At 35.8% G+C, this 19,636-nt stretch overlaps 1 protein-coding gene across 1 annotated transcript; it reads right to left on the bottom strand.

Moving 5' to 3' along the window:
• Positions 1-17,582: 17,582 nt before the first annotated feature.
• Positions 17,583-18,544, bottom strand: LOC149185489 (uncharacterized). Its single transcript, XM_089412419.1, has 3 exons — positions 18,518-18,544; positions 17,886-18,364; positions 17,583-17,699 (listed from the first exon to the last, which is right to left on the bottom strand). Exon 2 carries the CDS (start codon positions 18,303-18,305, stop codon positions 17,907-17,909), a length of 399 nt encoding a protein of 132 aa, XP_089268545.1. The 5' UTR covers positions 18,306-18,364; positions 18,518-18,544; the 3' UTR covers positions 17,583-17,699; positions 17,886-17,906.
• Positions 18,545-19,636: the final 1,092 nt, after the last annotated feature.

Below are 19,636 nucleotides of genomic sequence, written 5' to 3' on the forward strand. Positions count from 1 at the left end.
AGACAATTAGTGAATCATGGACATATCCGGGTCAATGAAGATATGGTAGATATACCAAGTTACCCTTACAAACCTCAAGATGTGATTACTATAAGAGATCAACAAAGATTGAGAGCTATCATTAAGAAGAATATAAATATGTTCCAAAGCGATAAATTGCCAAATCATTTGACTTTTCATTCCTTACAATATAAACGACTCATCAATCAAATAATAGATAGTAAATGGATCAATTTGAAGATTAATGAATTGCTGGTCGTAGAATATTATTCCCATCAAGCTTGAATCAGGAATGAAATGAAAGAGGGGTGGGTTGGTTGCTGGGCATCTGGAAATTATGTTCTTCTCCCTTCTTTTTCCCTTCCTCGAAGGAGACATTTTATAATCCTTCTATACATTACTTGTTATCTGCGATACCTTTTTTTTTATTGCTTCTTAAAATAGTCTTGACTTTTCCCATACCATGAACCACTGTTCATTTTATTTTCTCTATTACAAATAGAGGTAGATTGATCCTAGAATTAGAAAATAGTCCTATTGGGATTCAATAGATTGGAAAAACAATGGATGAGAAGAAAATAGATAGTAGGGCGAAGATACGAAAAGAGAGGGATTCGAACCCTCGGTAAGTAGAAGCCTACATAGCAGTTCCAATGCTACACCTTGAACTAATAGATATATTTATTTATCCATCTAGAAATGGTGTAATAATCACCGTTGCTTTTAAAATTACAAAGAAAAAGGCTTTTTTGCATGATAAAAGCCCATAGTCCATTGAGAACCTCAAATATATGTCATAATAAAATTGAACACCTATCTCAAATTGACTCCCGTATCATAGTCGCTCCAGTCATAAACTAGAAAATAAAGGGAGAAACGAGTTAAGATATATCTCTCGTAAGTTCACTAATTGCTATTGGCAGGTTTCTTATTATTTAAGTCCCATCCGAAAAGGGGAGAATTCAATGACCATTCATTCACCAGAACCAGAATTAAAGGAAGTAAAGATCATAGTGGAGAGAGATACTGTAAAAACCTCTTTTGAAAAATGGGCCAAACTTGGTCATTTCTCAAGGACACTAGTTAAAGACCTTGATACAACCACTTGGATCTGGAACTTACATGCTGATGCTCACGATTTTGATAGCCATACTAATAATTTGGAAGATATTTCTCACAAGGTATTTAGCACTCATTTTGGTCAACTAGAAATCATCTTTATTTGGCTAAGTGGGATGTACTTTCATGGTGCTTGTTTCTCCAATTATGAAGCATGGTTGGTTGATCCCACTCACATCAAACCCAGTGCCCAAGTAGTTTGGCCAATACTAAGCCAAGAAATATTGAATGGGGATGTAGGTGGAGGTTTTTGAGGGATACGAATAACCTCTGGGTTCTTCCAGATTTGGCGAGCATCTGGAATAACCAGTGAATTACAACTTTACTGCACTGCAATTGGTGCATTGATCTTTGCAGCATTAATTCTTTTTGTTGCTTGGTTCCATTATCACAAATCTACCCCAAAATTGGCTTGGTTCCAGGAAGTAGAATCCATGTTGAACCATCATTTAGCAGGGTTACTAGGACTTGGATCTCTATCTTATGTAGGACACCAAATACATGTCTCTCTACCCATTAACCAACTTCTAGATGCTAGAGTGGATCCTAAAGAGATACCACTTCCTCATGAATTTACTTTCAATCGCAATATTTTGGCTCAACTTTATCCCAATTTTGCTAAGGGATTGACCCCATTTTTCACCCTGAATTGGTTGGAATATTCAGACTTTTTGACTTTTCGTGGAGGCTTAAATCCAATAACGGGGGGTCTGTGGTTGACCGATATTGCACATCATCATTTGGCTATTGCAGTTCTTTTCCTGATAGTCGGTGATATGTATAAGACCAATTGGCGCATTGGCCATAACCTTAAGGACCTTTTAGAAGTTCATAAAGGTCCATTTACAGGGGAGGGCCATAAAAGTCTTTACGAGATCTTAACTACCTCGTGGCATGCTCAACTAGCTATTAACCTAGCTATGTTAGGATCTTTAACTATTGTTGTAGCTCACCACATGTATTAGATGCCTCCCTATCCATACCTAGCTATGGATTATGGTACCCAACCCTCTCTGTTCACACATCATATGTGGATTGGTGGGTTTATCATAGTTGGCGTTGCTGCACATGCAGCAATTTTTGTGGTAAGAGACTATGACCCAACTACTCAATACAACAATTTATTAGATTGCGTTCTTAGACATCGTGATGCAATTTTATCACACCTCAACTGGGTATGTATATTCTTAGGTTTCCATAGTTTTGGTCTGTATATTCATAATGATACTATGAGCGCTCTAGGATGTGCTCAAGATATGTTCTCAGATACTACTATACAAGAACAAGGCAAAGTGGATGGAGGTGGACAGAGTGAGGGAGTTGTACCCTCACCTCTTTAATATGTAATTGAAGGCTTTTGGGGTCAAAAAGCTTCCCAATGGGGAGACGTGATTAGGGGCTCATGTCCCAAGTGTCGAAAAATGCTCAAAATGAAAGTGCTCAAAACAAGTTTGAACCTAAATGACTGGATAGATCTCGTCCTCCTGATTCTGGTGCCATGAATGGTTCGAAAAATGGTCTCCGTATGTAGAAGTTATGTCAAAATGAAAATCATCCAATAACCCTTAATTTTGAATTTTTTTTCAAAAAAAACTAAAATAGAATATTCCTAAGAATATTCCTTAGAATATTCTTGGAATATTCTTAGAATATTCCATGTGGGAAACCAATGGAAGGGTACCACATGGCAAGCTCGGAGGCCACCACGTGGCCCCAAGTTGAACGAGTTTTGGCATATAAAATATATGGTGGAGGTTCGGTGGGTCGAACACCCGACCTCCCCCACACAAGCGCTACGGGTTACCAATGGACTACATGGGTGGGACTTGATAAGCTTACTAGCAAAATGACATTTAAATTTTAAATGGGCTTCATTGTGGGCCCTAAAGGGGGCTATCCCCCACTCCACATGTCCATGGCCCAAAACCGTGGCCTAAACAACTAACCAGCGGATCAATGTAATGGCTAGCATGGTATGGTCACATGATTAAGACAAGATTCACGGTAACACCGATAGTTAACTAACGGTTTTGGCATGAAATCTGAGGATAACCACCAGTCCGACAGTCGTGGTCACATGCGGATTAAACTGATAGTTAGCCCAGTGGATACGGTTTAAACTGGCGGAATTTTTGGTGGTGGCACCAAAATTGGTGGTCCGGCCACTTTGGTGGACCTAACTACCCACTAACTTTAGTTAACTGGAGTCATTTTAGGGACAGACAGGTAGTGGAGTAAATGAGCCATAACTTTCGCTAGGAGAGGCCTTTTGAGAAGAATTTGTTTTTGATTTTGACTAATCAGATGATTCTGAAGCCATTGGGATAGGTTAGAGAGCAATCAGAGGTCATTTGCAGGTGTTTTTGCTCCGTGTAAGTTCTAGGAGCCACTAGGGCCCAACATTGTGGGAGCTGTATAGGGTTGCATGTACCCATTGGATGAGAACTAGTAGTCATTCCTTACTGATTTGAGCATTCTAAATCCATTTTTATAGTCCATTTCACCTGTTAAGGATTGTATTAAGCTATACAATAATTTTGAGCTTTTAATCAAATCAAGAACATGCTCATTTGGGAGCCTTAGACCCAATAGATGTAGCCCAGGAGGGGTGAATTGCTTCATCATATGCTTTTGCATCTATGGTTGAGTTTTCTTTCAAAACAAATTTGTTTTAGTATGTTAAACAAAGAAATGAATTAATTCTACTACACATAAAAGGGTTATAAACAGCATCAAAACTCATTTGTTCTTAACTGCAAGACATGTACATCATTTAGACATGTATATTTACTTAATTGAATACCTTGCTAAGCATTTCAAGTAGTTTCAAATTCAGATCAGGTTGTTACAATCTTATTTCATTGTTATGTGCGTCTCTTGGTTTGCATATCATTTTCCCATAAGGTTTTAACGTTTATTTTGCAAGTTTGGAGAATACAATAACAACCACTCTCGTTGTTTAGGTTGCTTGTGAGAAACAACTTAAGTAAAGCATTTTTGGTACACTTTCCAGAAAACTTTATATTAAAAGTTGGGGCAACCAGTCTATCATTTTTTAAGAAGATGATGAATTTGCAGCCATTCTTGGTCTTGCGGAGTCATTGGTTGTCTCCAAGTGTACTTGAGTAAGGTAACTTGTTAGTATATTGTATGTTATAACATTCAAAGGATATGGGGATGAAGGTTATCATGATCAGATGTCAAGGGAACTTGTTGAGAATTAAACCAGTAGCACAAATAACTGTCATGAAATAGATCTAAGCATCAATATTTTGACTTTTCTCATTCGAGAGGAGGGAACAATAAGACCAGTTCTAAGCATGATGCATGAAGTGGATGAACTTTCTAATGTTGATCGTGCTACCTTATGGTAGAAACTAAGTGTAAATGTAGATGAAATAATTTGGGTTCGTGAAGATAGATAAAATGAAGTACCTACCCTAACTAGAGAAAAACCCTTACTATCACCAAGGTTTGGAAAATTTGAAGTAGCAACATTATGTCTCAATTCAAAAATGAAATCTGACTCAAAATGTTTCTCCCGAAAGAAGGATTTCATGGGAAAATAAGCAAAAATTATGTTATTCTTGTAAGAACTCATGAATATGGAGGCATGACCATAGGCAACAGAATCCAAGAAGCTTGGCCAAGCTTGCATTTATGCTCCAAGAATACTACTAAACATTACTTCCATCCAAAAACCATTAATATGGTTTCATGAGATTTTGACAATAGTTGGGGTAGACTCCTCATAGAGAATAAAAAAAATTGAATGAAAATGAATTAAAGTTGGGATTATACATCTTTTACATGTCAAAATGATCAACAATCTAAATCATTTCATCTCCAAATGCAATGGAATGCGACAGTCCATGCCTTGAAAAAGCTTAATAAGGGATGGGGAGTCGCAAAGTTGTATGACAAAACCACCAACAAACAAAATCAGTGGTTTTGATTTATTGCGCCATCCCTCACCTCAATTTCCAAAAACCAATAATGGAGGACGGTGCAAAGTGGTTTACAACTTTTCAAACCACATGTGGTTTTGCAAACTTAAACAAAGACCCAAATGCACCATCAACTTCCACTGAAGTCAGCATACCTCTAGCTCATTTCCATATAGCACCCAACAATAAATTGGGGCCCACATTAAACTTCTTCGTTTTAAGGGCAATAATGTTCATATATATATATATTATATATTATATATATATATATATATATATATATATATATAATATATATATATATATATATATATATATATATATATATATATATATATATATATATAGATAAAGCCCAAAGGCATCTGGTAATTTTTTGTGAAAGGGGTTGATTTCAATTACAAAGGTTTTATTTTAATATTATATATATAATTAAAATTTCTTACAAAGGAAATAGTTTAAAAAAAATGTTTCAAAAAATAATTTGAAACTAACATGGTTAATTAAGGTTTAGAGACACGAATAAAAATTAGAAATGAACATTCTAAAGGGGGCTCAAAAATTGAATGTGGGGGGAGTCCGAAAATGCAAAACAATGTAATTAAATCTCTCTTTGAAACTCAGTAATAGAGATTAGTTTGATTCCATCTCTGCATAAGTTACAAAATCATTTTTTATTTCTATGTTTTCATTTCATTTATGTTATGCTTGTGCTGCAATATTGTAAGATGTGTTAATATAGGTTGTCATTGATATCAATATAGCAGTTTTTATGATGTAAAATTCTTTGATACATGATTGCCCATTGATGCCCATTGATCATAATGCTCATAGCGATGAAAGTTTGATATATGATGATATAATGAGATGGAGTACCCAAGTGGATTGAACAGCAGGAGGTCAATTGAACAAAAAATGACATAGGAGGTCAATTGAATAGAAAATGACACGATTGCGATAAGACTTGTGGACACGACAGACTGCTGATTGCGATGGAGCTATGGACCCGATGGATCTATCGATGACTGTTTAATATTATATCGATTCCATTTCATCGGAAGTATGAATATCGACCATGTTACATCAGTGATGTTAAGGGTTTCGATTGTGATTGATGACGTGGATGCAAAACCTCATTAGGTACGATCTCTCCTATGAAATCCTCCATAAATAATGAGTCTATTGTATGAATATTAAAAAATGGGCTTCTTAGATATAATTTTAATATGCAACATTTATTGTAATTCAACCTCTCTTCCAAATGAACGTGTCTTTTGAGTATTGGTGAACTTGAAGAGACAAAGGAAGCTGAAGATCAGGAAGTTGAAGGTCGAGCGAGCGTAGAGGAAGATGAAGATCAATCAAGCGAAGAAGGTCAAGTGAGCGTAAACGAAGTTGAAGATCAAGCAATCGAAGAAGGAAGTCTAAAGGTCTAGCGGAAGAAGAAAGGAAGCCAAAGTGTGAGTGAAGAAGGAAGCTGAAGGGCCGAGTGGAAGAAGAAGGAAACCAAATGTTAGACATTCCATTGATTGGGTTGTTTATTGAAAAATCTTGGACCTATGTTTTAAAAGTGATTTCAGATAACAGTTCAAAAGGACGCTTTATGGATCTAAGAAGATTATTTGAGTATGAAAAGGGGAGGGTTTTTTTTTAGTTTAACGCACAATATGAAAGTGTGATAATAACTCCTATAAAAAAGTCATTCTTGAAGCCTCACTCCCGAAGCAGTTACCGTGACAATTAGAATAGAGGCTCAAAATTGAGTTGTTTTGGAAAGACATTGAGGCCTAGCACGGAGATCTTGTTGATAGATATCACCAGACCTTGGAGACATTATTGGAGATCATCATGACTATTTTGAAATCATCATGATGTAACTTTGTAGACTCTGTGTGGGTAATATGAAGAGTTGTGAAGACTCCTTCATATGAAGACAGGTTGTCATTGATGATGTAGCATGGAGACTACAGTGAAGCTTTAGATTGACAGAATTCAGTGAAGAAGATTTTGGGAGAAGAGAATTACTACCAAACATATCCAGACAAAATATAGCAGTGGGTTGGAGCCCAGAGGGTTGATGCCCTGAAGGTTGGAGCCTCAAACAAACAAGGTTGGTGCCTTGACAAGATAAGGTTGGAGACCTTGGGGTTGGTGCCTCAGAATTGGAAGGATTGGTGTCCTTGGAGTTGGTGCTCCTAAACACAAGGTTGGTGCCTTGAGAAGATAGGGTTTGTGCCCTAGAGGTTGGAGCCTCACAAAATACCAAGTTGGTGCTTGGCAATAGATTGGAGCCTTATATATATTGTATCTGATTTATTGTAAAGATTATATTAATAAAAGAATTTATTCCTATTGTTCATTTTGTGTTCTAAATATAAATGATTTAACTGGTAAAAATAACAATTGAAAAGGAACACTGATTCACCACCCCCCCTCAGTATTTCCAATAAGATGCAGTTGGGTTATTTGAATTAATGATTTTGAATTTACTTGTTGGTGCTCAATTTCTTGATTTAAAAACCCTGTATAGGTGCTCCACATTCCACAAATTCACTCACAACTTCTTGTTCTTATCATCATTCCTTCGACATAGTTGAGGTTTAGATTCTTAAGTGCCTGAGCTAAAACCTTGTTTTCCTTTATTTTTCCACTAACCACCTCTTTAATTTAAACTCTTCATTCCTCATTGTTCATGGCCATTCTGGTTTTGAAAGATAGGTTTTAGAATTAGAGAAATCATTACGACTCTCATAATCTTTCTCTCCAACCATTCTTCCCCTCTGGCCTTATAACTAAAATATTTATCTATTTATAGATGTCCTTGGCGTTGACCTCCTTCAACCAGAGGTTGTCTCTAGGGTTACAACAAACTAATTAATCCAACTAATCATACACACATATGCTCTATGTAGGGTTTGAGCTGAACCTGATATCCTCGCATATTTGTTACAAATGTCTGGTCAAATGGAGAGATTGTCACCCTAAATAGAATAGGAGTTCATGTCCTCTAAAATAGATCTAGAACATGCACACAAACACCACCACATAAGAAGCACAAATGGCCTTCTATAGAGGACCGTCAACTTAAAAAAAATAACATAAACATGAATAATAAATTAAACATTCAAATTTTATAGGAAGGAACATTCACTTCAATTAATCAAAAAATAGATACAAAATGTATCCCATCAACAAATGACATCCTTTCCTCAATCTTGCAGCAAGGTCTCCTTCTCCCAATATAGTAGAACTCTCACACTATAATACAGATACTAGATATTTCACCCTTTCCTCTTTGTGAGATTATATAGGTTCATTCTATCCTCTGAGAGAATGTATCTAGACACCTAGGGGATTGATAAGTTAGGAAAATTCTACAATAATGTACCGCTAAGCAACTCATACATGAATGGGTCAAGTTGATCTCCTTGGGAAAGTAAGCCTCTAGAAACCTTTTTCTCAATTATGATATTTTTGTCAATTGTTGTCAATTATGAAATAATCATTATCTCATAATTATAATATTTTGGCAAAATAATTATGATAAATTGATCAATTATGTAATTTCACCCGTGGAATAAGTCTCAAATAAGAAAAAGGAAATATGAAAGGGGATGGATTCTAGCTAGTAATTGAGGTTTTAACTTGATTTTTTTCTCATGATAATGGACTGGTAAATAGGGTTATAACAACATGTTCTTGTCTCCTGGTTTTTGGCAAGTTCATTAGTCATCCAACTATATTCGAATTGTCATTAATGTGACTCTAGCTATGAAACTCATCAAATGTTGCAACACAAACTAGATTAATCTCTAATATTCCATTAGCGCTTCACTTATGCATGTAAAATTATTTGAAATAGGATAGTTCCCAACATTGCACATTGTCTAGTCTTACATCAATAATATGTGACACTTCCCTCGGTGTGCAATGTTCTACACTTGTACACAATGCATTACTAATTTTTACTCTTGAGAAACAAAAATAATTGTTGACTACTAACTTGAAACAGAAAAAACAAAAATCTATTGTAGACCCCAATCAATCTTTTTTTGAAAAAGAGTATAATGAAATTTGTCTTTTCACAATTGGTGCACAGGAGCTCATTTGTTCAAATACAACTTCAACCAACTCCTGTTGAAAAATCCCTCTCACAAGATACCATCCAAATTCTACAATTGTGTTTTGATCCCATCCATCATATCTTAGATGATGTATGGTCGAATCCAACACATCTGAAATTTGCATGGGTGCTATAAAAATTTGTTGTCATATAGTAGTACCAAATCTCCTAGATGAAAAGTCTTGCTTTTAATCATTCCATCATCCCACACATTCTCTCTAGATGTCTCCACATATTGATGAAAGACAGATATGGCCTAATTGTCCTCTAGCTGTAGTAATTGATGTAACCTTTGCTGCACTGCTCCAGATTTTGTAAGTTGTGTGGCTACTACAATGTGAAAACTCGACAACAAAAACTCCATTGGCATTATAACCTCCTTCTCATAAACTAACCAGAATGGTGTTTGTTTGGTAAACATCTTATAAGCAGTCCTTAACACCCACAAAGTTATTGGTATCCTAAAATCCAAGTCATTTCACTATACATTGCATACTTTAGTAAGAATTGTCTCCAATACTTTATTAAATGCCACCACTCTACCATTAGCTTGTGGATGATATGGAGTACATTTTTATGATAGATATGAAATTTCTCTATCAGTACCACAATTATTATTTTCAAGAACTGGGTGCCTTAGTCACTCATGAGAATTCTTGGATGCTCAAATCTAGTCACTACGTTGTGAAATAAAAAATGTGCAGTTGTCTCTACGTTGGAATCTTTGACTAGTGTGACTTCCTCCCATCTAGTTAGATAATCAGTCATAGTGAATATGTATTTTGTTCTATTTATTTTTATGGGTGGGTCGATTGGGCCCAAGAAATCGATTCCCAGTTTAGATAATGGCTTCAAAGTGAATTGGGTTGCCAAAGGCATGTTGTCTCTTTGAGAAGGCTTCTCTACTCAGTCACATACATCATAGGTCCTGTGAAACTCAACATTAGTATGTAGAGTGGACCACCATAGTACTGTGAACAAGATCTTCTATGTTGTGGCCCATCCTTCATAGTGTTCTCCTACGACACTTATAGGTGCTTCTGTTAAAATCATAAGTCGTTCATGCTCCAATACACAGCTAGACAAATTTCCATATGCGCCTAACTTATTTGCCGAAGCTGCAATTTACTAGTAGTCGGCCATGTTTAGCACTAGTTATTTTTCTTTTACCACAGCATAGTCCTATAATTCCATCTTTATATTTAGGAATCTTGCAATTTTTACAAAATGTTCATCCACCAAGGTCACAACAAAAAGGTGTGCATCTGGTAGATTTTCCTCCAAAATTTTCACATCCTCTCTCAATGTCAACTATGACAAATAGTCAGGTCCTACATTTTCTTGACTAGGCTTGAAAACCACTTGAAAATAGTATTCCTGGAAATAGAGTACCCATCCGCAAATTTCCGCCCCCCCACCCCCCCCCCCCCCCCCCCCCCCACCTCCAACAAGAGCTTGTTTATGAGGTCCTTTAGCATAGAATGATCTGTGTACAATTTAAAGTTATTGCACATAAACTAATTCATAAACATTTTAAATGTATATGCCAATTCCAATCATTCTCTTTTTATCACGGTATAATTATGTTCAACCAATGATAACTTCATTCTTGTACAATAAATGGGATGATCGATCTCTCGCTCCTCAAGTTGGGTTAAGAACACACGTAGTGCAATTGATGAAGAATCGACATGCACTTGGAACTCCTTCTCCCAATTTGGTAATACCAAAATTGGTGGCATCACTATCTTCCCCTTCAATGTGCCTAAATCTTTCTAACATTCATCATTACACTAAAAATTGGGTCCTTCCTTCAACAACGTTTCCATAGGAGCAGTGATTTGAGTGTATCCCTTGATAAACTTCTGATCTTAACCTATATGACGTAAGGTATACCATAGTTTTCATACTAATGTGGGCAGTGGCAGGCCCACTATCAGCATAACCTTAGTAGGATCCACCAATAAGGATTTCTTGCAAACGACATGTCCCAACAAAATATCGAAAGGTGAAAAAAATATATATTTATTTATATTTAATGAAATTTGTAGTTGCTTACACATGTCTAGCATTAACTAGAGCACCTTAATATTCTTCTTCAACAAACTAAACACATTCCAATCATCCAAGTAAACTACTCAAGAACTTATGAATAAATTCCTTAAATGTTGCAACCACAATGTGTGAGAAAATAGCACATGCATTCTTCAATTTGAATGGGATAACTATGTATTGAAAACATCCCCACTCCATTGGAAAGGTAGTCTTATATTGATGCTCTTTATTAATATTCATATGATGGTATCTAAAGAATTTATCAGCAAATGAATAAGCTTCCTATCTACCAACATTTTCCAACATCTCATCTTTAAATGGCATAGGAAAGGCGTCATGTGCACATGCATCATTTAACTTCCAAAGGTCTACGGAAATGAGGACTTCAAGGAGGTGTATTAGTAGTTGTAGAGTTAGAGTCATGAGCATGATGGAGATATCACGTTGACTGCCATCTTCAGGATGGGTTACTCGACATGTTGGATAAGCTATGTGTTCCTAAAGGTGAGGGATTGCAGCTGATCAAAGAGGCTTACACCTCCAAGGTTGCAAGGAACTTTGGTGTAGAGAAAATTGTGGCTAACTTACAGAGGCATGTGTATTCGCTGAAGATGCAAGAGCAAGTAGCTAGGCTCATAAGAGGATGCATGATTTTTTTATGAGTAAGCCTAGCAAGATGAAACATGGTCTATACCATGCCTTACCTATACCTACTTGTCCTTGGGAATAATTTCTATGGACTTTATGGGAGTCTTATCGACAACCAGGAAGGGAATTGACTACTTGTTCATGGTAGTTGACATATTCAACAAGATGTGTGTTCTAATTCCCTCTAAAAAGACCATTAGTGGATAATAAGAAGTAAAATTATTCTTTGGACAAGTTTGGTTGCACTTTTAGATACCAAGGAGCATCATTTCAAACAAGGATACAATATTTCTCAATGCATTCTGGATTACAATGTGGGAGAAGATGGACACAAAGTTGAAGGTATCTAAAGCATTCCATCCACAAACAGATGGAAGATGGAAGTAGTCAACAAGAATTTGTTGCAACTTCTGAGGGGATACAACCATAAACATTCGAAGACCTAGGATGAAAATCTAGTATATATACAATGTTCTTACAACAAAGTTGTCCACAATTCTATAGGAAAGTCCCCATTTGAGACTTGTTTTGGATATTTTCCACCTTCACCTATGGATATTGCATATGGAAAAAAAGGATGAGTGAGGGAAGATCTTAGAGGAGATGCTTTGAGGGATGAAAAATTTGGATAGAAGATTAAGCAGATCCATCTATATTTACAAGAAACATAAGAAAATTCATAGGAGAAGTATAAGGCCAAGCATGACCAAGACAAAATAGATAATTCATTCAAGGTGGGAGACAAAGTATGGTCACAATTGAACAAGGAGAGGTTGTAGGGGCCTAGTAAGAAAATAAAGATACTGAGGTATGGCCTTTCTGGGATACTGGAAAAGGTGGGTGATAATGCCTATCAACTCAATTTACCACCATATATGCACATTTTCTCAATTGTGAATGTAGATAATTTGAAAATATATGAGCCTTCTATGCTAGATTAGGAAGAGGAACAGGTCCTACATTTTGTGGAGGATTTCACACCACATGCTCATCTAGAGTTGACAGGAGATACATTTTTATAGAAGAGGTCTAGAACTACAAGATAGGGGTAACATGGCCTTTGGAAGATTAGATTGAAGGGACAACTTCCAAGCAAAGTTAAATGATACATCAGAGAGAAGGTGGAGGAAATATTTCCTCACATCATTTAGTAGAACCTTTTTTGGGACAAAAATCTGCCAAAAATGGGGAGATGTGATATAGATTAGATCCTTATATTTTTTTCATCCATATCGATCGATCCATTTGGAGTGGAAAAAGTGAAGGAATCATATCACAGGATTGTTTTTACAGGTAGTTCCCAATTTGGAAAAATAGGGTGTGAAACCTTCTAGGAGAATTTTGAGGCATCATACGACACTTTTTGAGGGCAAAAATTTTCCACTTTTGTGTTGTACAATTTCATTCTATTTTATACATAGATATATTTTCAATGACACTAGAAGCACGTCAATCATGGCATGTATGCAAAAGTTATGCCACTCAGAAATTGACCTTCCTGTTTTTACACCTATAGTTTGGTAGGATGCCATGTCATCCCCCATTATGCATGGAAAATGGGTTATCCATGTGATTATGATGTAAATACTCTAGAAAAATCTATATTGTAACTCTACTTAAGAATTGATGTAGTCAAAATTAACCACTAGTACGCTATCACACAGTGTTATAAGCATGCCTCTAGGAGGAAGAGGTATTCCATTTCTTTCCAGAGACTTTTGTTCCATATTGAGCAAAGATAGCCATGAGAGATAAGAGATAGAGAACACAAAGAGGATATGTGCATTGTAGTAGCCCACAGGCCACAAACATTACTTCTTTGTACATGTAGCCATATTTGCAGACAGAGAAAAAGAGTGAAGCAACCTCAACTTCCAGCTGGGTTTTCTCCCAAAAGGGTTTCCTAGAGAGCATATCTTATCTCTTATGTGTGTGAGTGAGATTATTTTTTCATTCTCTATTTTTCTGCATAAATTCCATTTGCATGCATGCACTAATTACAGTTATCTATAGATGTTAAAGTTTAATAAAACTTTAATAGTGTAGAATCTCATATTTTTAATATAATATTATCATATTTGTTTTGATGAACTTTCCAGTGGAATATCCATGTCAGTTTACATATCAAACATGCCTCTCAACTTCAAATAAGAATTATCGTCAAAAATAGACTAATTTATAATGACTCTATAATAATACCTCTCCTTCCCATGTCATCTCTTCTATTGGTAGGTTCTTCATTTTGATGGTCTAGTCCAAAATTGTTGGGCTACTTGGCTCCTTAATCCTCATTTCAAGGATTTTTCTACTTTTAGTATGATTTTCCCTTCTTCATTCATCTTTGGCACACTTCTCAGCTACAAATGAATAACATGGTCATGATCTTGATAAGGTGGAAGAGCCTTAGGCATTAATCCAAATACCTTGACATGTAGGTTGATAAGTTTATGAATACCCTTAACATAGATTATATTTACATTTTAACATTTAATGAATGTAATTATGCCATTACACCTTGTGTAGATTCATTATTGCTCATGAAATTTGTTAAATCACAATACTTGGAGCTACTTTATTGATCTTTGGAAGTTTATTCACCATCTAAAATAAGAATCATAGACATTAAAAATGAAACATCACGCATGCACAAAGATTTATCTATGGGAAAGAAACTGCTCAAAACTGCTTACTATCTATATTGCATTAATCAGAGAATATAGAAGAAATACAATGCTTTCTCAAGCTAGAGAACACCTTGCAATTGTATAGTTTAGCCCCCTTCCTAATAGACTAAACTAGAAACACTTAGCCAATTTCAAGCCTTCCCAATCTCTTATTTCCTCAGGTTGTTCCATTGGAAAATTGCCCCTATTTTTTTAGAATTTAACACTTTGGAATTGTGCAATAACGTTAGGTCATTCTTTGACTGCATGCACCACCTGTACAAATTGGAATATACTACAACTGATAGTACATTACATTGCAATCTCCATCTCAACTAGGTAACTTGAAATCTCAACATGCGAGAATTATTTTGGGTTGATTGATCAGTAAAATACTTGATCATTGAGTGTTGTTGAATTTCCACTTCCACAACTTGACCTCCACTAGTTCTTCTAACTATTAAAACAAGTTAAATTGACAATAACTCAAATTAACGGAAATACATTTCTACAAATTAGCAATCAATCATGTAGAATTGAACTCAAGCTTCCCTAGCTCAAATTAACTGAGTTAACTGAGTGAATTTCCATGTTACCTTAGTTAACTACCTCCAAGTATTCTACTGAAATAAAAATTCAAATTTTAATCCAGTTTGACCAACGAAAAGTAAAAACTATATTTTCTTGTTGCCTTGGTGTCCATTTTTGAATAATTTTGTCATTTCATTAGAACTTATCACTTTAGAGGGTTTCTTTTGGATACCTATAAGCGAAATTTCCTTTCCTCCCAAAGTAATTATTATGTAGAGATATTGAAAATTAAATGTTAAAAATTAATCATATTAATTTACATAATATATGACAATTGATATACTCAATTGATCTAGGAAATTTTGGAGCTAGTTACTCTTCTAGTCATTTTGGTGAATGCTTCAATGCCTTTTGAATTATTGTACAATATCACATGGTGCTCATTCATAAATGCTACCAAGTCTCTTTTGTTTCATGTTTTACATGTTTAAGGGAAGTTTAAACTTTAGTTTTCTATCTTCATTCATTGTTGACCTTTTGTGTCGGTCATCCCTCCATCAGTTATACCTCATGATTTCATCCATTTTCATAATCTCTCAGTCTAGTGGATGATCATTGATGTGGTATACATTAAGGCCCTCCTTAGATGGATCTTCCCCTCAGTTGATATGGGTATTCATGGTAACAAGTTGGAATGTTGAACTACATTTTCTCTACTTGATAAAAGGTGGGAAAATTGGGCTACAACAGATGCCCCATAGTGCATGAGGTCAAAAACGAAACTCATGGCTGGAATGCATTACAACAACATAATAAAAATTTGATCATGGATTCAATATTAAATGACTATATCAAAGTCATACTGATAACCAAGAGTGAGTTAGAAGATGATCGTCCTCGAGGTTTGAAAACCCATGCTCGGCATAAAGAGAAACTAAACATGTCCACCAACCATACACTACGAATCTATGACATGAAATGATAATATATGACCTGAAGACATACATAGTGGATCCATGTAAGAAAGTAAAAATCATAGCCATGATCAAAATCCAATGTTCATCTATGTCATAGTTTACATTAGCAAGACTAGAAACATAGCGAAGGGACATGCCCCACAATATCCCTTAGTGTACATAAAATAATACATAACTCCAAATGTATCTTGGGAAGGGTTCCATATACGAGATAGATGGGCCTACCTCAAGGTCTTCTACTCAACCTTGATGGTATGAATCTACAACATGTGAATAAATAGGCTAATGTCGAGCATGGTAGAAATCCTCTCCTTACTATTCATTGAATCATGTCATTAACACATGAGGGGACCCACCAATGATGAAAATGGACTGAAAGATACCTAGTACAACCGAGAGAGTGTGAATAAATGTGTTCACATTGAACATTCAAAGATTTTTCCAATTATGAGCCAAAGTGGTAAACGTGTTGTCAACTAGGTGGAAGCCTACCTCTAAGGAGAATATCCATCAAAGATATCCTTAATATATCCCCTGTCAATCGACAAGAAATAGATCAAGAGATGATGTAAATGAATGAACTCATGTGCTACAACTTGCATAGGAGACACAAAAGGTCAACAAGGACCAAAGAAGAGGTTTATACTTCCCTTAAACATGTAATAACATGACAGAAAGGTGATTTGGTAACCTTGACTAATGAGCACCATTTGACATTGCAAAGCAACCCAATAGGCATTAAAGCTTGCTCCATAATGAGTGAAAAGGTAACTAACCCCAAAAATACCCATATCCTAGATAATTATTTACATATTATTTTTAATAAGAAGTTCATGGGGAAACCTCTTGATAAGACTCGTATAAGTAATACTCAAACTTCTTCGATCCATATTTCCAAAGATTTTAATAAAGTTGAAGATAAAAGTTTGAATGCTTCACACACTAGATGTAGCTTGAAATGTAACCATATCAATTTAGGAAATAATGATAGAAGTGATAAGCATGAAATAAGCAATGTTCCAAGAAGAAGAATCCTAACAAACCTAGAAAGAAGCCATATTTGACTAGGATACCTCCATTGGTTATAACTTACATTTAAAGTAAAGAACATATGGAGGATAATAGTGTTGTTCCATTAAATCTCAAAACATTTATAGGGGAATTGGTTACCCTACATAATTGTAACTATGATGTGAAGTAAAATACATTTATGGTTTCCTCGTCAAATTTAAAGGGAGAAAGCATGATATAATAAATGAATGATAAATCTGATACTCTTAAAAAGAACTCATTACCTTTAATAAATAATAAATAACACATTTAATTCAGTAGGTTTTGCTCATACATAAATCAGAATTACAATATACCAGCGTCCATCTTCTTCTATTTATAAGTAAATATAGTATTTGGCTCTAAACAACTATATATCAACACATAGTCAGTCTTAGATAAAGAGACTATATATCAACACATAGTCAGTCTTAGATAAAGAGATAATCTTCGACTGCATTTATTCTTTCCAATACCTGCCTTATTTATATAAAACCCCGATTTGGCTCTCAACTAATTATATATCAACACATAGTCGGTCTAAGATAAACAAATAATCTTCGACTGCATTTATTCATTCCCATACCTGCCATGCAATGACAATGTAATTAACCCACGAAAAAGAAATTCATGACATATTTAATGCAAAAATCATTAACGATGACATATTTGTGCATATAGTGCAGTAGTGAAGCAAAAGCGGAGCATAAATTTTAGAGAGGAAAACAAAAGGCACTTAGTATAAAAGTTGGTATACTTAAGGTGCCATTACCTGGTGTTATAAGTTGCTCTACTAGAAGTTCACGGTGCTCTTGCTGCCGCCGTGGTCACTGTTGTGGCTGTTCACGGTGTTGTTGTTGCCGGTGTTGCCGGTGTTGTTGTTGTTGCCGCTGTTGATGTTGCTGCCGCTATTGCCGCTGTTGTTGCTGTTCTTGTTGCCGCTGTTGTTGTTGCTGTTCTTGTTGCCGCTGTTGTTGTTGTTGCTGTTCTTGTTGCCGCTGTTGTTGTTGCTGTTCTTGTTGCTGTTCGCGGTGTTGTTGTTCCCGCTGATGTTGGTGTTGGTGTTGCTGTTCTTGTTGCTGTTCGTGGTGTTGTTGTTGCCGCTGTTGTCGCCATCGATATTGGTGTTGCCACTGTTGTCGCCATCGATATTGGTGTTGCCACCGGTGACGATCTGTACTATTTTGCTCATGTTGTTGGCTTACGGATATTGAAACTGTAACGCCTTCGAGGGCAACAAGATTACCACTTCTGCAAAAAAACGGCTTCATTTCAACTTAATCTTCTAAACTGTAACAATACGTAACGTGGACATTGATAAGTTACTGTAAATCAATGCTTAACGTGGACATAAAATATGAGCAAATCAACGATATCTCACAGATTAGAAATATAAAACCATACCTACAACCGGAGTAGGGCAAATTCCGTAAGCAAGAGGTGAGAAATACAATGGCATAGCCTGCCTTATATAGAAGCAGGCGAACTCCGAACTCGGATTTGAAAACCATCTACACTCCCAACCAGGGTCAAGTTTTGAAGTTTTCAGGTCTAAAATTTACATGAATGACATGATCAATCATGCAAAGACCAGCGTCACGAGGATGACATATTGTGGACGCCCTGTTGGGCAGACAAGTTATTCTTTTTGAGAGAAAAAAAAAAATTGCACAATTTACTGATGTGACAAAGATTCGCGCAAGTGGGCAGAAGAGTTATTCTTTCTCTGCCCAAAAAAACAATTATTTGCCATCTTTACAGATGTAAAGACTCATATTTATTCGCCCAATTAGGCAGGCGCGTTATTCTTTTTTAGCGAAGAACAAATCTTTGCCATAACTACTACGGTTTCTTCGGGCAATGGGGCAGAGGAGTTAAAAGATAAAAATATAATGGGGCAGAGTTAAAGATAAAGACTTTTAAAGAGACAACTAGTCACTGTACTATTAAAGATAAAGACTTTTAAAGAGACAACTAGTCACTGTACTATTTCAGAGTTATTCACATTGTGGCCATAATTCTTCTTAGACACCCACTTATTGTGGCCTTGCTAATCTATTGTCCTCTTATTAAAAATAAAGTATATAGATTTTTAAAGCGACAACTAGTCACTATACTATTTCAGAGTTATTCTTCTTAGACACCTACTCATTGTGGCCATAACTCCTCTTAGACACCCACTTATTGTGGCCTTGCCAAGCTATTGTCCTCCTATTAAAAATAATGTACATAGACTTTTAAAGCCACAACTAGTCACTGTACTATTTAGAGGAGTTATTCTTCTTAGACACCCACTTATTGTGGCCATAACTCCTCTTAGACACCCACTTATTGTGGCCATAACTCCTCTTAGACACCCACTCATTGTGGCCTTGCCAAGCTATTGTCCTCGCATTAAAAATAATGTTGCTATTGTCCTCGCATTAAAAATAATGTACATAGACTTTTAAAGAGACAACTAGTCACTGTACTATTTCAAAGGAGTTATTCTTTTTAGACACCCACTCATTGTGGCCATAACTC

The sequence above is a fragment of the Pinus tabuliformis genome, chromosome 3_1 (assembly GCF_031772625.1).
Source record: "Pinus tabuliformis cultivar Carrire ecotype Pingquan chromosome 3_1, CPIR1, whole genome shotgun sequence".
NCBI classification, from domain to species: Eukaryota; Viridiplantae; Streptophyta; class Pinopsida; order Pinales; family Pinaceae; genus Pinus; species Pinus tabuliformis.

Coding starts and splice junctions, on each gene's coding strand:
- LOC149185489 (XM_089412419.1), bottom strand. CDS start 18,305: ATGAGCAAAATAGTACAGATCGTCACCGGTGGCAACACCAATATCGAT.